Here is a 26266-nt window from a genome sequence, read left to right on the forward strand (position 1 = left end):
TCCCACAAACAGCAATGTGATAATGACCAGATCATCTGTTTTTTGTTATGTTGGTTGAGGGATAAATATTGGCCAGGACACCGGGGATAACTCCCCTGCTCTTCTTCGAAATAGTGCCATTTCATGGGATCTTTTACGTCCACCTGAGAGGGCAGACGGGTCCTCGGTTTAACGTCTCATCCGAAAGACGGCACCTCCGGCAGTGCAGCACTCCCTCAGCACTGCACCGGAGTGTCAGCCTAGATTATGTGCTCAAGTCCCTGGAGTGGGACCCTCTGACTCAGAGGCGAGAATGCTGTCCAGTGAGCCACGGCTGAGCAACAGTGCAACTCAGACGCGGAAAATTACCCGTTTGCTTTGGTCTAAAACTTTTTTTTTTGCATGTGTTTTCATCTAGAGCTTGCAGGTGTCGCTGATGAAGCAGATGAGAGGCTTCTGCCATATTTGCAGACAGTACCTGACTAATGTGAGCAGCGCTGTTAAAGAGCAGGTCAGTATGGACAGGCGTCTCAGACTGGGTCAGTAACCAGGCCTCAGGCCACACGTCAGGTCACCGGCAACAGATCGGACCGATTCACCTCTCGTAGAATGACACAGCAGTCACAGCACGGAAAGCAGGCCATTTGGTCCAACCAGTCCATGTTGGCGCTTACACCCACACCGAGCAAGTTCTAATCACTTACCTTCCTTGTTACCGTATCCCTTCAGTCGCACTCGGCTCCCGCTCCAACAACACTCAAGAAGCTCGACACCATTCAAGACAAAGCAGCCGCTTGATCGGCACCCTATCCACCACCTTCAACATTCACTCCCTCCACCACCGGCGCACCGTGGCTGCAGTGTGTACCATCTACAAGATGCATTCAGCAACTCGCCAAGTCTTCTTCGGCAGCATCTCCCAAACCTGTGACCTCTGCCACCTAGAAGGACAAGGGCAGCAGGCGCGTGGGAACACCATCACCTCCACGTTCCCCCCGCCCCCCCCAAGTCACACACCATCCTGACTTGGAAATATATCGCCGTTCCTTCGTCGTCGCTGGGTCAAAATCCTAGAACTCCCTCCCGAACAGCACTGGGAGAGTATCTTCACCACAAGGACTGCAGCGGTTCAAGAAGGCGGCTCACCACCACCTTCTCGATGGCAATTAGGGATGGGCAATAAATGCCGGCCTTGCCCAGCGATCCCATGAATAATTTTTTTTTTAATTGCTGGGTGCGAGAGGGCTGCACTGTGTGGCTGGGGAGGGACTGCTGCTCTTTCTGACACCAGCTGGTTGCCATTTTGCCCTGTTGCAGGCTGTCAGTAAAGCAAATATCGACAATCACGACTACCGTCGGACCGGCCTGTTAGTGTGCAAAGGCTTAATGCGTTTACATGAGAATCCTTTGTCTGCTCGTTTAAGGCAGGCGCCAATCTGTCGTCGTTTCCCCTCCCTGCCGTAAAGGTACTGAGGCTAACTGAAATCTGCTCACTTTCGGGATCCAAGCTGGGATCCTTGTGGTCTGCGAGCTTCAATAACACCACAGACATTTCCTTTCCTGGGCCATTGGGGGGTGGGGGGGGGCTAGCCCTGACTGTAGTGGGGTTTGTGAACGTTGGGCCTGGGAGGGGAGAAAGCAATGAATTGGTAAGGTGGCCAACTCCGATTGGACATATTCCTGGAGGTCTCACCACATGACCTCTTGGCTCCAACTCCCCCAAAACCAATCCAGGTTTGCCCGTTCCATTGGTGGAAGGGTCTATTACCAGGGGGCATAGTTTTAAGGTGGTTGGTGGGAGGATTTGAGGGGGTACTTTACGCAGAGGGTTGTGGGGATCTGGAACTCGTTGCCTGGAAGAGAAACCCTCACCACTTTTAAGAGATGGTTGAATGGGCACTTAAAGTGCAGTAACCTGCAGGGTTACGGACCTAGAGCTGGTAATTGGGATTAGACTGGATGACCTTTTGTTGGGCGGCGCAGATATAATGGTAAGTACTGCAGGGACTAGAATACGGCCAGGGTGATCTCCTGGACTAGTTTTGATCGCCTGGATGGGTCGGAGAGGAATTTTCCCAGATTTTTTCTCCCTAAATTGGCCTGGGTTTTTATCTGGTTTTTGCCTCTCCCAGGAGATCACATGGCTCCGGTTGGGGTGGAGTGTAGAATGTTTCAGTATAAGGGGTATCGCAGTTGTGGTGAGGCGAACTGGTTGGGCTGGGTGCTCTTTGCCTTTCCGTCATTGTTCATAGGTTTACGTGTAACCTTCAGGGTTGCTGACCAAGGGCCGTGTGGCTCTTTGTCAACCGGCGTGGGCCGGAATGGCCTCCTCCTGCCCTGTAAATTTCTATCTTTCTTTAATACAACTAATTCATGGAAGTGCCCCTGTTTTTTTTTTTTGCTCGCATCAGTGCCCAGGAGATTAACCTGTAATTCCTGGGGTCTAGCAGACAATCCTGGGGCGTTGGCAACCTTATTCCCTTGGTCAGTAATCTATGATTACGCGGCAGAGACCGCGTGGCCTAATGGATAAGGCGTCTGATTTCGATTATAACGGTGAAGTTATCAGAAGATTGCAGGTTCGAGTCCTGCCGCGGCAACTTAGCTCGCTGCGTGAATTTTCCTAACCTGAGGAAGGACATTCTTGCTATTGAGGGAGTGCAGCGAAGGTTCACCAGACTGATTCCCGGGATGGCGGGACTGACCTATCAAGAAAGACTGGATCAACTGGGCTTGTATTCACTGGAGTTCAGAAGAATGAGAGGGGACCTCATAGAAACATATAAAATTCTGACGGGACTGGACAGGTTAGATGCAGGAAGAATGTTCCCAATGTTGGGGAAGTCCAGAACCAGGGGTCACAGTCTAAGGATAAGGGGTAAGCCATTTAGGACCGAGATGCGGAGGAACTTCTTCACCCAGAGAGTGGTGAACCTGTGGAATTCTCTACCACAGAAAGTTGTTGAGGCCAATTCACTAAATATATTCAAAAAGGAGTTAGATGAGGTCCTTACTGCTAGGGGGATCAAGGGGTATGGCGAGAAAGCAGGAATGGGGTACTGAAGTTGAATGTTCAGCCATGAACTCATTGAATGGCGGTGCAGGCTAGAAGGGCCGAATGGCCTACTCCTGCACCTATTTTCTATGTTTCTATGATAAATGAGTTCTAATTTATTCCATGTAATTAGCATAGCCGACAGTGGTGGAAGAATTCCTGTGTGTCTGTGCGGGTTTTTAAGGAGGCGACTGCTGGCAACGAAGTTGAGGTAGTTGCCCGTGTGCAGTCTCTGCTTTTTTGGGGGGGTTTCTTGCTTCAGGACTCACGGGGTCTGTGGAGAAAACTGCCGGGAACACGGAGCGTGCCTTCGGGATTCACGCACGGGGTCTGGAGGGGAAAACGTGATCGATAATCGGTTCCAGATTAACGCGCAGTGCGCTTCTTCTGCGCGGTTACCGCAGTCGCTCCGTGTTTGTTGTTTATATTGCTCAGTGATTAACGGTGTGTTTATCCCGCTTTTCCAGGCTTTCGTGATCCTTTGCGACCTCCTGCTGGTTTTCAGTCACGAGGTTCTGTCGGGTGGCCAGGAAAAGACGGAGCCGTTCGCCTACGTCCCGGAGTCCTCGCTGCAGTCTGAGCTGGCTGCCTTTGTCCTGGAGCACGTTTTCATCGCTCGGGACAGCGAGCATGTGGAGAGAGGTGAGCGGCTTTGGGACTCAATGGGCAACTCTTCCAAAGAGCCGGTGCAGACTCAACAGGCCCAATAGAAAGATTTGCATTTATATAGCGCCTTTCACCACCACCGGACGTCTTTACAGCCAATGAAGTACTTTTTGAGTGCAGTCACTGTTGTAATGTGGGAAACCAATTTGCGCACAGCAAGCTCCCACAAACAAGCAACGTGATAATGACCAAATAATGTTTTTTTTTGATTGAGGGATAACTCCCCTGCTCTTCTTCGAAATAGTGCCATGGGATCTTTTACATCCACCTGAGAGAGCAGACGGGACCACGGTTTAACGTCTCATCCGAAAAAAGGCACCTCCGACAGTGCAGCACTCCCTCCGCACTGCACTGGAGTGTCAGCCTAGATTTTTGTACTCAAGTCCCTGGAGTGGGACTTGAACCCACAACCTTCTGACTCAGAGGCGAGTGTGCTACCCACTGAGTCACGGCTGACTCCATTGGCCTCCCTCTGTGCTCTACTAGTCTATGATGCAATGAAGCGATGGGTTTTAGATCCTCTGGGCTTTGGTTCACAGGGTCCTGCACCTGAGAGCTCTTGGGGAGGAGGGGATGCGGGGGGAGGAACTTCATAACCTACTGCTTTGGCACTGCGGAAACGTTCCAACTTTGGCCAAAGTGAAACAAATCTCTTCTTCTCCACCTCTCCTCTTCGGAAGTTGTCGACCTCTTCCCGAGGTTCGATTCCTTGGGTATCATCCCTCCTCAGGTCCCTCGTTCAAGCTGCCATTACCGTGCAAGCCCAGACAGCGGGTGATTTCCCACGGACAGCTCTCGCCTGATGCCAGCTAAGGGTCATCGAATAGCAGCCCGAGTCAAGAGAAACCCTGGCCCATCTGTCATGTATCTTACATTATTATATATAACTGTATCCTAACATGCTATACATGACTGTAATAAGATATGACCTGTAACCACCAGCATACCTTACCACCAGGGGTGCACTTGCAAGAGACAGGTATATAAGGACAGGTCTCAGGCAAGTGCAACATTCCAGAGCTGTGAAATAAAGGTGCAGGTCCAGAGTGACCGTGACTTCACTACATGCCTTGTGTGAATCTGTACTGAGTGGAGAGGACTTTACAGTGGCGACGAGTTACGGGATTACAGAATCCACAGAATGGCGAACAACGGATCAGATGAAAATTACAATGCGGGAGACAATTGGGAGGACTTTATAGAAAGGCTCCAGCAAAGCTTTGTAACCAAAGACTGGTTAGGCGATGATAAGGCAGACAAGAGAAGAGCCCATCTCTTGACCAGCTGTGGCTCGAAAACATACGTTTAATGAAGGATCTGTTGGCACCTGAGAAACCAGCAAGCAAGTCGTTTGAAGAATTGAGCACACTGGTAAGAGACCACCTGAAGCCAGCGAGCAGCCTACACATGGCCAGACACAGGTTCTACAACTACAGACGCTGTGTGGGCCAGAGCATACCCGACTTCGTGACGGAACTTCGGAGGTTGGCTAGTTTATGTGAGTTCTCCGATGAACTGAGGAGAGAAATGCTGAGAGACTTTTTCATTGAAGGAATAGGCCACGCAGGCATATTTCGAAAGCTCATAGAGACCAAGAACCTGACCTTAGAGGCAGCAGCACTGGTTGCACAGACATTCTTGGTAGGGGAAGAAGAAACGAGGTTGATTTACAATGCAGGTACGACAACTAACCAAATATTGGAACAAGAAGTTCACAGCACTAAACAAGTTGCTACCCCCACACACAGACAAAACCGGGAGAACAGGTTCTCGACAGCAGGCAGAAGCCATTAAGGGCCACAGGAACGGCCGTTCACACCTCATCAACCCACAATGCAAGCAATCAACTACAAACTGAGAGAAGCTCAAGAGAGATCAGCCAGACGCAGCTCATTCTTTGGGAACACTTTGAACAATGGAACAGGTCTGTGCTGGAGATGTTGGGGTGGACACTCGTCAAGAGGTTGTCGATTTCAGCAGGCTGTTTGCAGAAATTGTGAATAAACAGGACATTTGGCCCGCATGTGCAAAAAAACGGCAGCTCGGCTGGTATACGAATCGGATGGGTCGGAAAGCAGACCAGAAGATGATGGGGACAGTACCCGGGACACCGATGTACAGCGGGTTAACACGATCAGTGGCTGCTGCTCCTGCAACAGGACGCCTCCTATAATGATGAGGGTCCTACTCAACGGGATATCTGTCAATATGGAGCTGGATACGGGAGCGAGTCAATCTCTCATGGGTGCTCAACAATTTGAACAACTGTGGCCGCATAAAAGAGACAGACCAAAACTCACAAGGGTCGACACCAAACTAAGGACCTATACCAAAGAAATCGTACCAGTCCTCGGCAGCGCCATGCTCTCTGTCACACACAAAGGGACAGTGAACCGACTTCCCCTGTGGATTGTCCCCGGAGATCCCCCAGCACTGCTAGGGAGAAGCTGGCTGGCAAAACTAAACTGGAAATGGGATGATGTCCATGCCATGTCATTAGAGGAACGGACCTCCTGCTCAATAGTTATAAAGCGATTTGAACATCTCTTTCAGCCAGGTGTGGGCACTTTCAAAGGGGCCAAAGTCAAAATCTACATCACACAGGATGCTAGACCGGTCCATCACAAGGCCAGAGCTTACCCTATGTGATGAGGGAAAAGATTGAACACGAACTAGACAGGCTTCTGCGGGAAGGCATTATATCACCTGTGGAATTTAGCGACTGGGCAAGTCCCATCGTCCCAGTCATGAAGCCTGATGGATCCGTACGAATCTGTGGGGACTACAAATCTACCATAAACAGAGTCTCCCTACAGGACCAGTACCCGCTGCCCAGAGCGGAGGACTTATTTGCCACATTGGCTGGAGGTAAACTTTTCTCAAAATTAGACCTCACATCTGCGTATATGACGCAAGAATTGACCGAGGAATCCAAGCTACTCACCACCATCAACACAAATCGAGGCCTTTTCATGTACAATCGATGCCCATTCGGCATCAGGTCGGCAGCTGCCATATTCCAGCGCAACATGGAGAGTTTGTTCAAGTCCATCCCGGGGACGGTTGTATTTCAAGACGACATACTTATCACGGGCAGGGACACCGACTCCCATCTCCGTAATTTGGAGGAAGTACTAAAGTGGTTGGATCGGGTAGGCCTACGAGTTAAGAAATCCAAGTGCCTGTTTCTCGCACCCGAGGTTGAATTTTTGGACAGAAGGATTGCCGCTGATGGAATCCGCCCAACAGAGTCCAAAACAGAAGCAATTCGCCTGGCACCCAGGCCCCGGAATGTCTCAGAACTGCGCGCCTTTCTCGGGCTACTCAATTACTTTGGGAACTTTATGCAGAACTTAAGCACGCTGCTGGAGCCTCTCCACGTGCTACTCAGGAAGGGGTGCGATTGGTTTTGGGGGGACGCCCAGGAACGCGCCTTCAATAAGGCACGCAACCTTCTGTGTTCCAACAGTGTTTTGACTTTCTTTGACCCAGGTAAAAAGCTAGTTCTCACATACGATGCATCAGCGTATAGGGTCGGGTGCGTTTTGCAACATGTCAATAGTGCGGGCAAATTACAACCCATAGCTTATGCTTCCAGGTCACTTTCGCGGGCGGAGCGCGGGTACGGAATGGTAGAGAAGGAGGCGCTCACGTGCGTGTACGGTGTCAAAAAGATGCACCAATACCTTTTCGGGACCAAGTTCGCGTTAGAAACCCCTCACGTCCTTCCTATCCGATAGCAAGGCAATAAACGCCAACGCCTCGGCGCGAATTCAACGGTGGGCACTCATGCTGGCGACCTATGACTATACAATAAGGCACAGACCAGGCACAGACAACTGTACCGACGCGCTCAGCAGGCTACCCCTGGCGACCACGGAAGGGTCTGACGAACAGGACTGTGAGATAGTCATGGCAATCAATGCCTTTGAGTCCACAGGTTCGCCCATGACGGCTCACCAAATCAGAGCCTGGACGGCCAGCGACCCCACGTTATCCTTAGTAAAAAGATGTGTCCTAACCGGTTGACTGGGCAGAGGCTCGCGATGCCTGCCCCGAGGAATTAAAACCCTTTCACAGGCACATACATGAGCTATCACTACAAGCAGACTGCCTGATGTGGGGCAGCCGAGTAGTCATGCCTCTGCGAGGCAGAGAGGCATTTGTCCGGGAGCTCCACCGCGAGCACCTGGGGATCGTTCTCATGAAGGCCATAGCCAGATCCCGCGTCTGGTGGCCTGGTATTGACGCGGACTTGGAGCTCTGCGTCTGAAGGTCCACTATTTGTGCCCAACTCAGCAATGCCCCCAGGGAGGCTCCACTGAGCCCCTGGCCTACCAAACTGTGGTCGCGGGTGCACGTAGACTATGCGGGCCCATTCATGGGCAAAATGTTCCTTGTAGTTGTAGATGCATTTTCAAAGTGGATCGAATGCACCATTTTAAACTCGAGCACAACCTCCACCACTGTGGAGAGCCTTGCAACCATGTTTGCAACGCGCGGAATCCATTGGTCAGTGACACTGGTCCGTGCTTCACCAGCGCAGAATTCCAAGACTTTATAATTGACCACGGCATAAATCACGTCAAGACGGCACCGTTCAAGCCGGCCTCCAACGGCCAGGCGGAGAGAGCAGTGCAAATCATTAAACAAGGCATGCTTAAAATCCAAGGTCCTACGCTGCAGGGTCGCCTGTCAACTGCTGCTGGCATACAGATCTCGTCCGCACTCACTGACTGGGATCCCCCCCGCGCAACTGTTGATGAAAAGGACTTTAAAAACAAGGCTCTCATTAATCCTCCCAGACATGCACGAAATCGTTGAGGCAAAGCGCCATAAGCTGACTGAGTACCATGACAGAAATTCGAGGGGGAGATGGCAGGGGTCCCAAATGACTTGCAGGGACAGTAACGGGCAAGGAAGGAAACAGGCTACTGGTAGTACAAATGGACAATGGCAAAACCTGCCGGAGGCATGTAGACCAAGTCAAAAGCAGATTTACCAACAACACTGCGGAACCAGAGGCAGACTACAATGTGGAACTTGCACCACACCTGGTGGACAGACAGAAGGAACAACCTGAGGAAAGGGCAATCCCAACAGACAGCCCAGGCGAGTCAACAACAATCACACCAATCGAAACAGACAGCTCAGGCGAGATACCAGCAACCACACCCAAAGAAAAACAGACACCAAGGCAAACAACTGAACCACAACTCAGACGCTCCACGCGAGAGTGTAGACCACCTGAGAGACTGAACCTATAAAGACAATAAGACCTTGGGGGAGGGTGATGTCATGTATCTTACATTATTATATATAACTGTATCCTAACATGCTATACATGACTGTAATAAGATATGACCTGTAACCACCAGCATACCTTACCACCAGGGGTACACTTGCAAGAGACAGGTATATAAGGACAGGTCTCAGGCAAGTGCAGCATTCCAGAGCTGTGAAATAAAGGTGCAGGTCCAGAGTGACCTTGACTTCACTACATGCCTCGTGTGAATCTGTACTGAGGGGACAGGACTTTACACCATCCATGTGCCCTGTGACCCCGTAACTGAGACTAAAGCGACAAAGACCATGATCAAACCTGGGACATTGCGGCTCCGTCTGCCTTTGCTCCAGACTCGGCAGCACACTTAGTAACTGAGCTTTGGGGGAGCAATTCTTAACTTGTAAAAAACCGTAAGCATGGTCACCTTCGGGGTTTTGTTCCTGAAGCAACTCAATAGTATCACAACAGTGACTACACTTCAAATATACTTCAATGGGCATAAAGTGCGTTGGGACGCCCTGAGGTCGTGAAAGGCGCTATATAAATGCAAGTCTTTTTTAACTAAAATACCCATGTTGTGCCCAGATTGTTCTGTTTCTCTGTTAGAATGTTGCTGTCTGCTGCATTTTAAGGATAAGACTTTTACAGTCTTGGCAGATTAAATGTAAAGGTACTTACACATAGCACACCCTCTCACTCTTTGGAACTATGGTTTTTAACAGGCCGATTGAGCACCATAAGCTGCAGGTTTTATTGGTGGGTGAGGAAAGAGAAAAAATGTTTCATTAGCATATTTTATCTGCACCAAAATCTAGGTAAAGATGATCCTTATTAAATGATTGCTCACTAAGATTAGAAAAAACTTGAAATGTCTTTGTGGGTGTAGTTTGTCCTGTGACCACGAGATGGCAGTCACACTCCATTCTTTATTCTGATCTCTCCAAGTTGCATGGCAAAGATCGACTTTCTCTTAAGCTGTAGTTTGCCAAGGGAGCGAAGGGCCTTTTAGAAAATATTCTGTTCCATTGGAGAAATTACTTTTCCACTGTGACTCCATTGGAGTAAGGGTGACTGTCCAGTTTGGGGCGAGGAATGGGGCGGTCTGCTGTGCTGAGTTGGGTCCAAGGTGCAGAGGTTTAATACAAAGACTCCCAATTTTTCTGACTCTTTGATTTTCTTGCAGCATCTCTGAGTTTTCAAAATTCCTACCCAACTCCAAAAACAGGCCAGCAAATTATCGCAGTAACTGTGCCTCTAATTTAATTCCGTTTGATTTTAATAATTACTGACGTTTTCTGAAGAGTTGCAAATTTACAACATCAGTACGAAATGAGGCATGGTCCTGCCTCCTGCTGAAGGTTATAACCAATCAGATGTGCAGGATGTTTGATGGGCATGCAGCAGAACCAATGAAATGTTCCTCTCACCCCACATGGAGATGTGAGCAGATTGGAATTGAAGGAGATGAAATAATTTGCAATAAAAATGTAAACTGGATGGCTTAGAAAATTAGAACGTTCCATTCTTTAGATTTACTAGAATGGTACCAGGGATATAAACATACAAACATAGAAAATAGATGCAGGAGTAGGCCATTCGGCCCTTCGAGCCTGCACCACCATTCAATAAGATCATGGCTGATCATTCCCTCAGTACCCCTTTCCTGCTTTCTCTCCATACCCCTTGATCCCTTTAGCCCTAAGGGCCATATCTAACTCCCTCTTGAATATATCCAATGAACTGGCATCAACAACTCTCTGCGGTAGGGAATTCCACAGGTTAACAACTCTCTGAGTGAAAAAGTTTCTCCTCATCTCATTCCTAAATGGCTTACCCCTTATCCTTAGACTGTGTCCCCTGGTTCTGGACTTCTCCAACATTGGGAACATTCTTCCTGCATCTAACCTGTCCAGTCCCGTCAGAATTTTATATGTTTCTATCAGATCCCCTCTCATTCTTCTAAACTCCAGTGAATACAGGCCCAGTCGATCCAGTCTCTCTCCTCATATGTCAGTCCTGCCATCCCAGGAATCAGTCTGGTGGGCTTCAGTTATGTGGATAGACTGGAGAAGCTGGGGTTGTTCTCCTTCGAGCAGAGAAGGTTAAGATAAGATTTGATAGAGGTGTTCAAAATCATGAATGGTTTTGAAGGAGTAAATTTAGAGAAACTGAATCTAGTGTTTGAAGGGTTGGTAAGCAGAGGACACAGATTTAAGGTGGTTGGCAAAAGAAGCCAAGGCCACATGAGGACATTTTTTACGCAGCGAGTTGCTGTGATCTGACATGCACGGGCTGAAAAGGTGGTGGAAGCAGATTCAGTAGTAACTTTCAAAAGAAAATTGGATAAATACTTGAAGGGAACAAAAATTGCAGGGCTACGGAGAAAGGGCAGGGAAGTAGGACTAATTGGGCAGCTCTACCAAAGAACTGGTACAGGCACGATGGGCTGAATGGCCTCCTTCTATGCTGTATCATGCTATGATTCTATGTTGAAGTGTACTGGAAGTGTTGCCTTATAAAGTGGAAAGGGATTTGTTCCCAGTACGAGGAAATGTATTGCAGATTGAAATGTATGTACCTGTCAGTATGCTCACAGGTTTGTAGAGCTGTTACACATCTTCCGCCAGGATCAACTGGGAGAAATGTTCCGGACTCCTGGTGGGTCAGTGGCAGGTGAACTCCTCTATCAAATCTTATTTTAACCTTCTCTGCTCTAAGGTGAACAACCCCAGCTTCTCCAGGCCTTTTGCCTGGAGCACGACCCATCTCCTCTATCTGGGAATCTACCTTAGCCCTGACGAGGAAACCTGGCTGGTGAACTGACAAGAGCTGGAGGCCAAGGTCGCCGCTCGCCTAGGGCGCTGGACAGGACTGCTCCAAGTGCTGTCCTACAGGGGTCGAGCGCTAGTCATAAACCAGCTGGTGGCCACTATGCTGTGGTACCTGCTCTCTTAGGTGGTCGTAAAAGATTCCATGAAATGACACTATTTCGAAGAAGAGCAGGGGAGTTATCCCTGGTATCCCCTGGCCAATATTTATTTCTCAATCAACATCGCTAAAACAGATTATCTGGTCATTATCAGATTGCTGTTTGTGGGAGCTTGCTGTGTACAAATTTGCTGCTGCGTTTCCCACATTACAACAGTGACTACACTTCAAAAAGTACTTCATTGGTTGTACAGCGCTTTGAGAAGTCCGGTGATGGTGAAAAGAGTTATATAAATGCAAGTCTTCTTTCTTCTTTCTTAAACCTTTGTTAATAAACCAACTAGTTCTTAATAGCAATGTGTTGCTATGAATTCTTAAGCAAAGAACCCATGAATCAAATACATTACACAGATCTGACAGGTATCCTTCACACCGTGAACCTCTCTTTATGTTGGAACATTTATACCTGCAGATTGCCCGTGGCATTGCTCATGGTGTCAGAAATAGCTTGCATTTATTTAACCTCAGGCTGTCTCAAAGTGACTCACAGCCAACAAATTACTCTTGAAGCATAGTCACTATTTTTATAAAGGCGAAACGTGGCAGCCAATGCACGCATAAAGAGCAGTAAGATAAATGATCAGTGAATGGGGTGATTCTGCCTTCGTGCGATGGTGCAGAACAGGTGACAATGTGTCGGCAGCCTGTTTTACATCATCTCCCGGTTTTCAATTCCATTGAAGTCAATAGAAATAAAAGTCAGGAGTGATGTTAATTGTTCATTTTAAATCTGAGATTGATAGATTTTTGTTAACTAAAGGTATTAAGGGATGTGGAATAAAGGCAGGTATATGGAGTTAGGTCACAGATCAGCCACGATCTCATTGAATATTGGAACAGGCTTGAGGGGCTGAATGGCCTACTCCTGTTCCTGTGTAAAGCAAGCCGACAATTTGCTATCGCTCGTTTTACATCATCACACAACGTCCAGATAACTCCCACTTTGTTTTTGGTGGTATTGCTTGACAGATAAGTGTTGGCCAGGACACTTAGAGATCTCCTTTCCTCTTTTTCGTATAATATCGTGGGATATTTTGAGAGTTTCGTTTCAGCCTTTCACCTGAAAGATGGCACTTCTGCGCTCCCTCAGCACTGCACTGGAGTGTCAGCCGAGAGTTTGTGCTCAATACCTGGAGTGGGACTTGAACCCACAACTTTATGACTCAAAGGCAAAGTGTTGCCTACTGAGCCAATCTCGTATATTAATAAAAAATAACTCTGGAACTGGGAGAAAGACCTCTCTTCACAGTCCACAGCAGCTATCCTCTACCAGCAATGGTTCACATATCACCACAAGGTCGTAGGTTCAAGTCGCACTCCAGAGACTTGAGCACAAAGATCTAGGCTGACACTCCAGTGCAGTGCTGAGACAGTTCTGCACTGTCGGAGGTGCCGTCTTTCGGATGAGACGTTAAACCGAGGCCCCGTCTGCTCTCTCTGGTGGACAGAAAAGATCCCATGGCACTGTTTCAAAGACAAGCAGGGGAGTTATCCCTGGTGTCCTGGGCCAATATTTATTCCTCAATCATCATCAATCAACATTGCTGGTTGTGGGAGCTTGCTGTGCACAATTTGGCTGCCGCGTTTCCTACATTACAACAGTGACTACATTTCAGAAGTACTTCATTGGCTGTAAAGTGCTTTGTGACGTCCTGTGGTCATGAAAGGTGCTATATAAATGCAAGTTTTTTATTTTAGATTGGCAGATGGAGAATAGATGAGGGATGAAATGATGGGCCAAATCCATGGAACCGTAGCCCAATAAGGAGTGAGTATCTGTAGGGGATCAGGGAAGAGCTGGAATTGGAGGGGCAGGGGTTCTTCTTAAAGTCACATCTCCCACGAGACGTGCCCTGATGGTTTTGCTGAGTGCCAGTTGAATTTTCTATGACTTCACATGGCAGAACTTGCTGCAATTAATTTTGATCATTTCTTTTAATAAAAATCCTGTACCAGAGATGAAGGACTTCAGCTGTAGAGATAGACTGGAGAAGTTGAGATTGTGCTCCTTAGAGCAGAGAAGGTTAAAGGGGAGATTCAGTAGAGGTGTTGAAAATGATGAAGGGGTTTTGATAGAGTAAATAAGGAAAAACGGATTCCAGTCAGAAGGGTCACGGGGACACAGATTTAACGTAATTGGTAAAAGAACCAGAGGGAAGATATTATTTTATACAGCCAGTTATAATCTGGAATGTACTGGCAGAAAGGGCGGTGGAAGCAGATTCAATGGTAACTTTCAAAAGGGACTTGGAAATAGAAAGAAAGAAACACTTGCATTTATATAGCGCCTTTCACAACCACCGGCCGTCTCAAAACGCTTTACAGCCAATGAAGTACTTTTGGAGTGTAGTCACTGTTGTAATGTAGGAATAGACTTGAACAGGAAAAATTTGCAGGGCAGGGGAGTGGGACTAATCGGAAAGCTCTTTCAAAGGGCCAAGTGGCATCTGTTATGTATGTAACCCTTGGCAACCTGTATCACACCACCACCAGAGGGCCTACCTGTTGGAGTCCCAAGGGATCCCAGCATTCCTTGGGAGCACCGTATATAAGCAGGCCTCCCATGCTGTACCAACACTCTGGAGTTTAATTAAAGGAGCTAAGGTCACACTTACTCATTGCATACAGTACTCAGTTGTATCACTTTACTATGAGTGTAACAGCCTCCTTCTGTGCTGTATCGTTCTGTGATTCTGTGATAAAGGGTACAGTGTTAGGTAAGTTATCTGTGTATGATTTAGTTGTTGTACCAGCAGTGATTGACACTGGCTCCTATCGATACAGGTCTGAGGGCTGTGTCACGTTGGCGATAGAAACCTGCGGACGGTCGTAGCTGGAACTGTTGGAATTCTTTCCCCTCATTTTGTTTTTGAGCCCAGGATGTGTCAATGTGTGAAATGAAAATAAACTGATAACATAATAAAAAACACAATGATGGTGTTGGGCTGGGAGAATCAAAAGTGATATTTGACTTGCCCTTTTATATTGTAACTCGCGATTCGCAAGTCCTAATGGAATCTTTCTTTGCGAAGGTTTTACTTCACCCAGTGTACTATTAATAGAGGACATCAGCCCTGTTCACGGCAACTTTAATAAAGCCCAGCTCAGACAAATTGAGACGGGGAAAACAAAGAGTTTCCATTTATTAAAGGGATCGAATGATTTTTATATTATCGAAGCAGAACATACACAGCGTTGTAAAATCTTGTAGATTGAAGGATAAAGAGCTGTACAGTTTTACGTCTCTGGGAATCCAAAACTAGGGGCCACAAATATAAGACAGTCACTAATAAATACGATAAAGAATTGAGGAGAAATTTATTTACCCAGAGAGTGGTTAGAATGTGGAACTCGCTACCACAGGGAGTAGTTGAGGCGAATAGCGTAGGTGCCTTCGAGGAGAAACTAGGTAAGTAGATGAGGAAGGAATAGAAGGATACGCTGACAGGGTTAGTCTTTAATGAAACAGAGTGTGAGGCGACTCATGTTGAGCATAAACACCAGCACAGACCAGTAAGGCTGAATGGCCTCTTTCTGTGCTGTACATTCGATGTCATTCTATGGATGAGTTATAGGGTGAGCGAAGGTTATGATGAATCTTGATTTAAACACAGTGAGAATGTAGGGAGGGGGAGCAGTGGGCAGGGCATTGTATTTGGAGCCAAGTTCAAAGGACTGTGGTATTATTAACAAAATACGGAGCGAGAGAAAGAAAGGTAGAGAGAAAAGAAAGGTTGTGTTGAAAAGACAGTTTTGAGACTAGAGCTAAGTCTAATGTCGCCCATTAGACGACCAACCTATTGGCACCAATCGGCCTTCTTGCCCTCCCCCTTCATTGTGTTACAGATGAAGAATGGAAAGTGAATGTGCTACAGAAGAGGAGGAATCTCCTTGCGGCTTTCTGTAAGCTCATAGTGTTCAGCGTGGTGGAGATGGACATTGCTGCCGACATCTTCAAACAGTACATCAAGGTAAAGATTTCACATCTTACAGATGTTCATTTAAAATTATATTATCAACCCTGATGCAATCTCCTGCATGGCAAGTGTTTCCAGAGGAGGTCTTGAAGGGGGCGTGGAGGGGAGAAAGCCTCTTGTCTAAGGCCTTGGAGCCGCTGTTATACAGGGTGAGGTCACGTCCTCCAAGGGGACCAATCCCAAATTTGGTGTCCTGGGCCAATATTTATCCCTCAATCAACATAACAAAATCCGATTATCTGGTCATTATCACGTTGCTGCTTGCAGGAGCTTGCTGTGCGCTAATTGGCTGCCGCATTTCCTACCTTTCAAAAAGTACTTCATTGGCTGTAAAGCGCTTTGGGACATCCGGTGGTTGTGAAAGGCGCTATATAAATGCAAGTCTTTCGTGTTGTTGCAAATAGACACGACCAGTGAAAAAGAGAGACCTGGAGGGGGAGAAATTGCCCCTCACCCCGATTGGGGGTGGTAACCTTCCAGGGCCAGGAATTTTTATCCGCCCAGCCTGAAAGTCCCGGCCCCAACGTGGAATTTGGCCGTGCGCCCCTCAAAGGAAGCAGACTGTTGTCTTCGGCGCTCCGCTTCCTTTGAGGGCGTGCTCTCGGGACGGTATGTGTCACTGAGTCCAGTGCTACGCGAAGCCCCTTCCCTTCCATTAAAGGGGAGGGCCGCTGCGCACTCTGCAGGCCCCGTGGTGGCCGCCACTGGTTCACCGGGAACGCTATCGACCGGGCCGACAGCCCGGCACCCAAAACAGAGTGCCGGGCTGCACGATGGCGGCACCGTCGGCGCGAGGGTGGCCACTGTCGGGGCCGCCAAATAAAGATGGCGGCTTGGGCGCTAAAGGCCTCCCGTTGAAAGGGCACCTCGGCAGCGGCTGCCCGCCAGCGTCACGAGCTGCCAAGCTGGCGTAGACGTCCGTCCGAGCTAACCTCGTGACCTTAAACAGCCACCTCAACAGACAGACAAGGCTTCAGAACTGCACTGAGGTCCTAGCTTAGATTGTGCGCTGAAGTCCCGGGGCCCGGGCTTGGTGGCCTTACCGCCCACTGCCGGCGAGTTTTTTGGGTGCTCTCCCCTCGGTGCCACTTTCGTGGCGGTCTCCCACCGGACCGCTGGGAACTGCCCGCTGACAGCCGTTGGCGAGCAAGTCGCGTATGTGACCTCCCGCCCGCCGAGCTGCCAGTTTGGTGCGGGCGGGAGTCTCGGCAGCAGCAGGGGGAAGGGCCGCCGTGTGGAGGCAGGTCTAACCCCGACGGTAAGTAAGAAGAGCTGCAAAAAAAAGGTTAGTGAACGTCTTTTATTTATTTGTTTTTCAGCAATTGAAGGTGTTGCAGTGATTTTTTTTCTTGGGTGAAAATTTTTATTTTGAGGTGCTCCCCTCTCTCTGGGCCCGACTCAATCCTCGGCGGCACTTTAGCGAGGATCGCATTTGCCGGCGTGATTGGGAGCTCCCGCCCGCTGCCGCCCAGATTCACGGCGTCAGTCGTTTTTTTTTTGGCGGTCTTTCAAGGACGTTTTCACGGAACTCCCGCCCAAAGCACCGTCAGCTACCTCGGTGGTCCTTTGGGCGGCACTTGGCTTGCACCAAGTTCGGGCTCCTGGAGTAGTGCGCTTTGAAGATGCAAGTTTCTGGCTTAGAGGCGAGAGCTCCCACTGGGCCACGTTGGCACTGCTGAACGTTATGTGTATATGTTGATATGTATTGATGTTGCAGTGTGAGCACAAACACAAAGCTATGTGAATGGTATGGAATTTAATAGGTCAGCACATTCTTACTTAAAATACAAACAATTATAATCCCCGATAAAACGGTCTGTTTTTATTCATGTGCAGTCCTGTACTTGCGTCATCACACGATAAACAGTAGCACTATTTAATTCCCTCCCCTGCCCCTCCCTGAAAATGCCACTTGCTTGGTACAGTTCCGCAGGCGCCAGAGTCCCCCACTTCCTTTTACATATCCATTCTCGGGAGGTGGGCATCGCTGGCAAGGCCGGCATTTATTGCCCATCCCTAATTGCCCTTGAGAAGGGCCTTCTTTGAACCGCTGCAGTCCGTGTGGTGAAGGTGCTCCCACAGTGCTGTTAGGGAGGGAGTTCCAGGATTGTGACCCAGCGATGACGGAGGAAAGTGTTTCTTTACTTCATTTGACAAACAGCGTTTTCATTTCACACCTCATCAATGTTTTCACGGCAGCTTCTGATCATTCTTTTCACCAGCTAGAGTCGAGATCAGGAGCTTCAAAATTGTACTGGCAAGGTAAACGGTCCAGTCAGTGGGAGGGCAGCCACCCGTCTGTTGTATGAATGCGCCATAAACTGTGTTGTAACCGACAGTGGGAACAAAAAGGAAAGTGATCCCAATCCCCAGAATAAGTATACTTTAACCTTGATTAAAAGCATAGGAAGAAAAGTAATATTTAAGGACATTTTGTTGGCAGATCGCTTCACCACAGATGATTGTGTCGATAAGTCTGATCGAGGAGAAGAAAATCTATTTGTATTTTTTTTTTGTTGAATTCTGGTCTTTGTCAAGTTGAGAGGGAGTCATGCTGGGAAATGGAAAACGTTTCCATTTTTGGCACCCAGTTTCAGTATCAGGCACTTTTAAGTTTGGATATCGGAACAGGAGATTTTTGGACTCTGAAGGGAGTCAAGGGATATGGGGATAGTGCGGGAAGGTGGAGTTGAGGTAGAAGATCAGCCGTGATCTTATTGAAATGGCGGAGCAGGCTCGAGGGGGAGAATGGCCTACTCCTGCACCTATCTCTTATGTTCTTATGAGTAGGCCATTCAACCCCTCGGGTCTGCTCTGCTATTCACTTAGATCATGGCTGATCTGTACCTCAACTCTATTTACCCGCCTTGGCTCCATATCCCTTGATACCTTTAGCTAACAAAGCTCTATCGATCTCAGTCTTGAAAGCTCCAATTGACCCCCAGCATCCACAGCCTTTTGGAGCGGGGGAGGGTTCCAGCTTTCTACTGCCCTCCCTGTGAAAACATGCTCCCTGATTTCACTCCTGAATGGCCCAGTTCTGGTATGGAACAATATGGCCCTTGTTCTAGATTCCCCCATTGGAGAAAGTAGATTCTGTGTCCAACCTATTGAATCCTTTTAACATTTTAGACACCTCGATCAGATTATACCTCAATCTTCTATATTGAAGGGAATACAAACCAAGTTTATTACAGCTTATCCTCAGAATATAATCCGCAAAGCCTGTCCTCAGAATATAACTGAAGATAATAGCCTGGCATCATTCTGGTGCACCTGCACTGCACTCTCTCCAAGGCCAATATATCCTTCCTGAGGTGAGATGCCCAAAACTGAACACAGTACTCCAGATCGCTGACCAAGGCTCTGTACAACTGAAGCATAACTTCCTCCCCTTTGTATTCCAGCCCCCTTGAGATAAAGAAGATATCAAATGAAAATTCAAATTTGAATTTGGCACACTTGAAATACCGTTAGATACTGAGTAAAATTTCCTCTACTGGACCAGTCACATAAATACTGTGGCTACAAGAGCAGGTCAGGGGCTGGGTATTCTGTGGTGAGTGTCTCACCTCCTGACTCCCCAAAGCCTTTCCACCATCTACAAGGCACAAGTCAGGATACTCTCATGGAATACTCTCCACTTGCTTGGATGAGTGCAGCTCCAACAACCCTCAAGCAGCTTGATATCATCCAGGACAAAACAGCCCGCTTGATTTGCACTCCATCCGCCACCTTAACCATTCACTCCCTCCACCACCGGCGCACCGTGGCTGCAGTGTGTACCATCTACAAGATTCACTGCAGCAACTTGCCAAGGTTTCTTCCGCAGCACCTCCCAAACCCGCGACCTCTACCACCTAGAAGGACAAGGACAGCAGGCGCGTGGGAACACCACCACCTCCATGTTCCCCCCCCCCCCCCCCAAGTCACACACCATCCTGACTTGGAAATATTTCGTCGTTCCTTCATTGTCGCTGGGTCAAAATTTTGGAACTCACTCCCTAACAGCACTGTGGGAGTACCTTCACCACACGGACTGCAGCGGTTCAAGAAGGCGGCTCACCACCACCTTCTCAAGGGCAATTAGGGATGGACAATAAATGCCGGCCTTGCCAGCGACGCCCACATCCCCGTAAATGAATTTTAAAAAACCATCCAGCAACATAGTTCAGGGCTAACTTCAGAAGAGCATTCTCTACTGCGCTAGTATGTAATTTTTCTTCTTCATGCAACAGCCTTCCCTGTGGCTCCTCTTGAGTTTGATAACCAATTTTGTGCCAATTGTGTGCTGAATTGGGAGTAGCTTTGCACAGTGAGCCCAGGGCCACTCGGAAACAGCCCAGAATCATCTCACTTAAGACCTCGCAGTCAGCAGAGAGAGACGAGGCTTTCATCTTATTAGTACAGGCTGGATTCGAATGTGGGTTCTAATTTGATATCACCTTCAATAAAAAAGCCAATGAACATTTTCCACATGTATGCCACAAGACTCATAAAATATGTGTCTGTTCCTCGCCAGTATTTCATTGACTATGGAGACATCATTAAAGAAACACTCAGCAGGACCAGGCAGATTGATAAAATTCAGTGTGCAAAGACCTTGATTCAGAGCTTGAAGCAGGTAAGAATCCTTCATGAATGCATCAGTGGAAAGCAGGGAGCTCGAGCCTTAGGGACCACAGCACAAGGTTTAGTGCTGAGAGAGACACGGGCCCATTCCCGAGCTACAATATAACCTAGATATTGATATCCATGACAGTTATCCTTGCTTTACCCATCATTTTACTTGAACATTACTTGAACATTGCCGTTAATATAACTTATAAATAAAGAACCAGAGGGGAGATGAAATTTTTTTTTTAAACGCAGAGAGTTGTTATAATCTGGAACGCACTGCCTGAAAGAGCGGTGGAACCAGGCTCAGTAAGAATTTTCAAAAGGGAATTGGGAATATACTTGAAAAGGAAAAAAAATTGCAGGGCTATGGAGAAAGAGCGGGGGGGAATGGGACTAATTGGATCGCTCTTTTAAAGAGCCAGCACAGGCACGATGGGCCGAATGGCCTCCTGTGCTGAAAGATTGTATGATTCATATCCCACAACTGAACTGGCCTGAATTTGCTCCTGGGTTATAAGAACATAAGAAATAGGAGCAGGAGTAGGCCATACGCCCCTCGAGCCTGCTCCGCCATTTAATAAGATCATGGCTGATCTGATCATGGAATCACCTCCACTTCCCTGCCCGCTTCCATAAACCCCTTATTCCCTTATCATTTAATAAACTGTCTATTTCTGTCTTAAATTTATTCAATGTCCCAGCTTCTATAGCTCTCTGAGGCAGCGAATTCCACAGATTTACAACCCTCTGAGAGAAGAAATTTCTCCTCATCTCTGTCTTAAATGGGCGGCCCCTTATTCTAAGATCATGCCCTCTAGCTCTAGTCTCCCCCATCAGTGGAAACATCCTCTCTGCATCCATCTTGTCAAGCCCCCTCATAATCGTATACATTTCGATAAGATCACCTCTCATTCTTCTGAATTCCAATGAGTAGAGGCCCAACCTACTCAACCTTTCCTCATAAGTCAACCTCTGCATCCCTGGAATCAACCTGGTGAACCTTCTCTGAACTGCCTCCAAAGCAAGTATATCCTTTTGTAAATATGGAAACCAAAACTGCACGCAGTATTCCAGGTGTGGCCTCGCCAATACCCTGTACAACTGCAGCAAGACTTACCTGCTTTTATACTCCATCCCCTTTGCAATAAAAGCCAATGGTCAATGCTACTTGGGGGGGTGGGGAAAGGGAAGGGGGGGGAGGGGGGGAAAGGGAAATGGGGGAGGAAGGGAGGGAAGGGGGGGAAGGGAGGGGGGGGAAGGAAGGGAGGGGGGGGAAGGGAGGGGGGAAGGAAGGGGGGGGAAGGGAGGGAGGGAAGGGGAAGGGGGGGAATTAATCTCAAACGTCATAGGTCTTTGTCATGTTTTCTATTTTATTTAAATTCATTCTGGGGATATGGGGGTTGCTAGCCAGCTGGCCAGCATTCATTGCCCATCCCTAGATCCCTAGTTGCCCTTGAGAAGGTGGTGGAGGCATTCTTCTTGAACCATTGCAGATCGCGTGGTGATGGTACTCCCATAAATTCAGCTTAAGAGCATAAGTTCATAAGAAATCGGAGCAGGATTAGGCCATTTGGCACTTCGAGCCTGCTCCGCCATTCAATGAGATCATGGCCGATCTTCTACCCTAACTCCACCTTCTCGCACTATCCCCATAATCCCTTGATTCCCTTAGTGTCCAAAAACTCTAACGATCTCTGTCTCAACGACTGAGCCTCCACAGCCCTCTGGGGCAGAGAATTCCAACCCCCTCTGAGTGAAGAAATTCCTTCTCATCTCAGTCCTAAATGGCCAACTCCTTATTCTGAAACTGTGACCCCTGGTTCTAGACTCCCCATCCAGGTTGCTATGCACTTCCTTCTGACTAAGCGTTATAGTACCCGTGTTACCTTTTTTTATTTGTGACCATTTTTAACTTTATAAATTAAACAAATGAAGCCATGTAAATAACATTCTCTAATGTTTTATAATGCTCCAGGTTCTTTAATGCAGTTGTTATTTATGTCAGCCTATTCTTCCACGAGCACCTCGCTCAGTGTGGCTGCCCTTTATGATTCTGCAAAATTACTTAGTTCGCTTATTAAGTCTTTTTTGGGTTGTCACCTTGAGCAGCCTTTACAGGAACTACAACTACAAATGTTGGTATTTGACATTTATGGTTGGAGTTCCGCTCATTGATTTTATTTGTCATTTGTTTTGCAAGATGCGGGGCAGAAAAGCCCATATCAGAATTACAATGCTATCTTTCAGGTATTGTTATCCTAGGGTGGAGACTTTGATATTGATGTATTTATTGTTGCAGTTGTTCAATGAACTGTTGCAATGCCAAGGTTCCAACATGGACAGATGGTCCCAACCCTTCACCAGCATCAAGGACTTGGCCCGCCGCTTCTCACTGACCTTCGGATTGGACCAGTTGAAAACCAGGGAAGCGATGGCCATGTTGCACAAGTACAACTCATTCCTATTTCCTCAGCCTTGATAGTGAATGTTCACCTGGCCTTTAGAGTTATTTTTACTTCGCCATCTCCCTTGCTGGCTGACCTACATTGGCTTCTGCTTAAACAAAGCCTCGATTTCAAAATTCTCATCCTTGTTTTCAAATCCCTCCATGGCCTCCCTATCTCTGTAATCTCCTCCAGCCCCACACCCCCTGAGATATCTGCACTCCTCTAATTCTGCCCTCCTGAGCATCCCTGATTTTAATCGCTCAACCATTGGTGGCCGTGTCTTGTTTCAGACAATAAAAAAATTCTTATTTGAGCTTTGTAAACCTAAACAGTACAAAGTGAACAGTACAAAGAGGGTAATGTCAGTATTGTGAGAAGGCGAATTGCTGTTCCGTTTATTTTAAAAGGAACAGTGGAATGCCTGGGCCCCAAGCTCTGGAATTCCCTGCCTAAACCTCTCCGCTTCACTACCTCTCTTTGCTCCTTCAAGACGCTCCTTAAAACCTACTTCTTTGATCAAGCTTTTGGTCACCTGTGCTAATTTCTACTTATGCGGCTCGTGCCAACGTTTTTATCTCGTAATACTCCTGTGAAGCGTCTTGCGCTACGTTAAAGGCACTATAACTGATTTCACATCATCTGTTTTGGCAGAAACGGCATTGAATTTGCCTTCAGCGATGAAAATAGAAAGAATAAGAATCAGCCTCCCCCGAATGTGGCTTTCCTGGACATCATGAGTGAATTTTCTCCAAAGCTGTTGAAAACAGACAAAAGAACTATGTAAGTGAATAATCATTCATACTTTATAAATGGAACACCACAACCTCCTTTCTCTCTATTTTTGAGGTAGCATAGTCATCCCATAGGATATACGGCATAGAAACAGATCAGTCGGCCCAACCAGTCCATGCTGCCCTTTATGCTCCACTCGAGCCCAAGTACACTGCTGACTTTTCTATCCATTTAATTACTGTTATCCTTTCCATGGCATTTTATAATTATTTGCTTAGAGCACTCTGTGCTTATTTATTTATGTCTCCTTGGTTGCTAAGACATCTACTTCCAACTAACAATGCTGTGTGAGTGATGTAACTGAAGACTCGTAGGTCTTAAGCTAAGGTCACATCATTGTGAGAAAAGCATATGAGATCCTTCGCTTTATAGAGCCATAGGGATAGAAATTTGTCTTTGGTGTTATATACTTGAATGGAAAACAATTAAAGGACCAAGGGGAAGAAGCAGGGAAGTGGGACAAATTGGATAGCTCTTTCAAAGAGCCAGCACAGGCATGCTGGGTTGAATGGCTCCCTTCTGTACTGCAACTCCACTCCAGAGACTTGAGCACAAAAATCCAGGCTGACACTCCACAGCAGGGAGTGCTGCACTGTTGGAGGCGTCATCTTTCGGATGAGACATTAAACCGAGGCCCCGTCTGCCCTCTCAAGTGGACATAAAAGATTCCATGGCATTATTTCGAAGAAGAGCAGGGGAGTTATCCCCAGTGTCCTGGCCAATATTTATCCCTCAATCAACATAACAAAAAACAGATTATTGGGTCATTATCACATTGCTGTTTGTAGGAGCTTGCTGTGCGCACATTGGCTGCCACGTTTCCTACATTACAACAGTGGCTACACTCCAAAAGTGCTTCATTGGCTGTAAAGTGCTTTGAGATGTCCGGTGGTCCTGGAAGGCGCTGTATTTCTTTTTATCATTCAACGATTCTAATATTGTTGTGGTAATTTGTGCTTCCTGTTTTTGTATTGGTTCTGCCATTGATTCAGCGATTTGGTTTGCTGCAGTGCAGTTCAGAGACCATATTTCTTGTTTCAAAGCAGCCCATTCCTTGTACACAGTGGCGGGATCATTGCCGCCCAAGCTAGTTATAGCAACAGGTTAAGCCCATCACAAAACTACTGGTGTAATGCAAACCTGTACTAATACAAGTGTGACTTTTCCATCAGCTATTCTTCCAGTTCTTTGAGTGAAACTGTCAGGCTAGCACTGAGGTGTGGACCATTTTGTATTATAGACCAATGCCTCCCAGTTTGTTGAAAATGACCACGGTGGTCTTCCATTAATCAGGGCTGGATTCTAACACGGGTTGCATAGAAATAAGGACTGTATGCTAATCTACTGTGTCACCTAGTCCTCAGGAGAGAGTTTAGATATGTTGAAAACTGTAAAACACCAAGAATTACGGTGGAATTAAAAATAGTTTTCAGATGCAATCTCTGTGACACAGGAGAGGAGGCTTTCCTCTAACTTATCTCTTCAGTGCTTTCCACCATTCAATTGAGTCTCGTTTTCCGCTCAGATACAATTACCTGGAGAGGTTCGTAACAGACCAGATGGCAGCAGAGACTGGAGAGGAATGGCTTCCGCTGATTTCATACAAAAGGTCCTTGTTGGATAGCAGGGATGATGATACAATATCCACCAGCAGCAGTGACAAGAGTGCACTGTCTCCAGAGCAGCAAATGTCCAAATCAACATCGCTGAAGAGGAGACTGCAAACTGGTAAGCATCAGGTACATGGTGCGAAACGATCTTCTTTCTCCCTTCCCCCTCAATGTAGAATCACAGAAGGAGGCCTTTCGGCCCATCGAGTCTGCACCAGCTCTGTCGAAGAGCAACCAGTTAGTCCCACTCCCCTTTGAAGTGCTCATCCTGTTCAACCCACCCTTTTCCAAGACTCCAAACCATGGCATTCCTTATGTCTCTTATTCAGCCCTTCCACCTACAACGGAGAGATTTTGAAACCCCTAGCTTAACACCACCTTAATCACCAGTTCTTGGCTTATCTCGTCTTCCTTCCTGCTTCCTTAAACTTGATGATGTGCTGCATCATGGAGTTGTCCATTCACCGAAGTTTCTCGACAGAAAACAAATGCCTATGGAGGGGGCCACCAGCGCCACAACTCAGTGCCCTTCAGCAGACGATTGGACTGACCGACTTCTTTCACCCTGTAACTACTCGCACTTGAATGCTAACTTTTTTTTATGGTGGCGGTCAAAGACTTGACACTAGGTTCAATCATAGGCAGTCCCTCGAAATCGAGGAAGGCTTGCTTCCACTCTTAAAATGAGTCCTTAGGTGGCTGAACAGTCCAATACGAGAACCACAGTCCCTGTCACAGGTGGGACAGATAGTTGTTGGGGTTAAGGGAGGGTGGGGGTCTGGTTTGCCGCACGCTCTTTCCACTGCCTGCGCTTGATTTCTGCATGCTCTCGGCGATGAGACTCG

At 47.5% G+C, this 26266-nt stretch overlaps 1 protein-coding gene and 1 non-coding gene across 2 annotated transcripts in view; both read left to right on the plus strand.

Moving 5' to 3' along the window:
• LOC139274902 (cohesin subunit SA-2-like) overlaps positions 1–26266 on the plus strand; it is a 181626-nt gene that overhangs the window by 145313 nt on the left and 10047 nt on the right. Inside the window, exons 24-30 of the mRNA XM_070891629.1 lie at positions 398–490; positions 3502–3676; positions 15822–15946; positions 20475–20576; positions 22872–23020; positions 23671–23799; positions 25337–25539. Of these exons, the coding sequence (XP_070747730.1) occupies positions 398–490; positions 3502–3676; positions 15822–15946; positions 20475–20576; positions 22872–23020; positions 23671–23799; positions 25337–25539 (976 nt within the window). The remainder of the gene's footprint in view (positions 1–397; positions 491–3501; positions 3677–15821; positions 15947–20474; positions 20577–22871; positions 23021–23670; positions 23800–25336; positions 25540–26266) is intronic.
• Positions 2491–2581, plus strand: trnar-ucg (transfer RNA arginine (anticodon UCG)). Its single transcript is given in 2 exon segments — positions 2491–2527; positions 2544–2581. It is a non-coding gene; the product is annotated as a tRNA-Arg (tRNA).

Source organism: Pristiophorus japonicus, chromosome 10, assembly GCF_044704955.1.
Source record: "Pristiophorus japonicus isolate sPriJap1 chromosome 10, sPriJap1.hap1, whole genome shotgun sequence".
Lineage (NCBI taxonomy): Eukaryota > Metazoa > Chordata > Chondrichthyes > Pristiophoridae > Pristiophorus > Pristiophorus japonicus.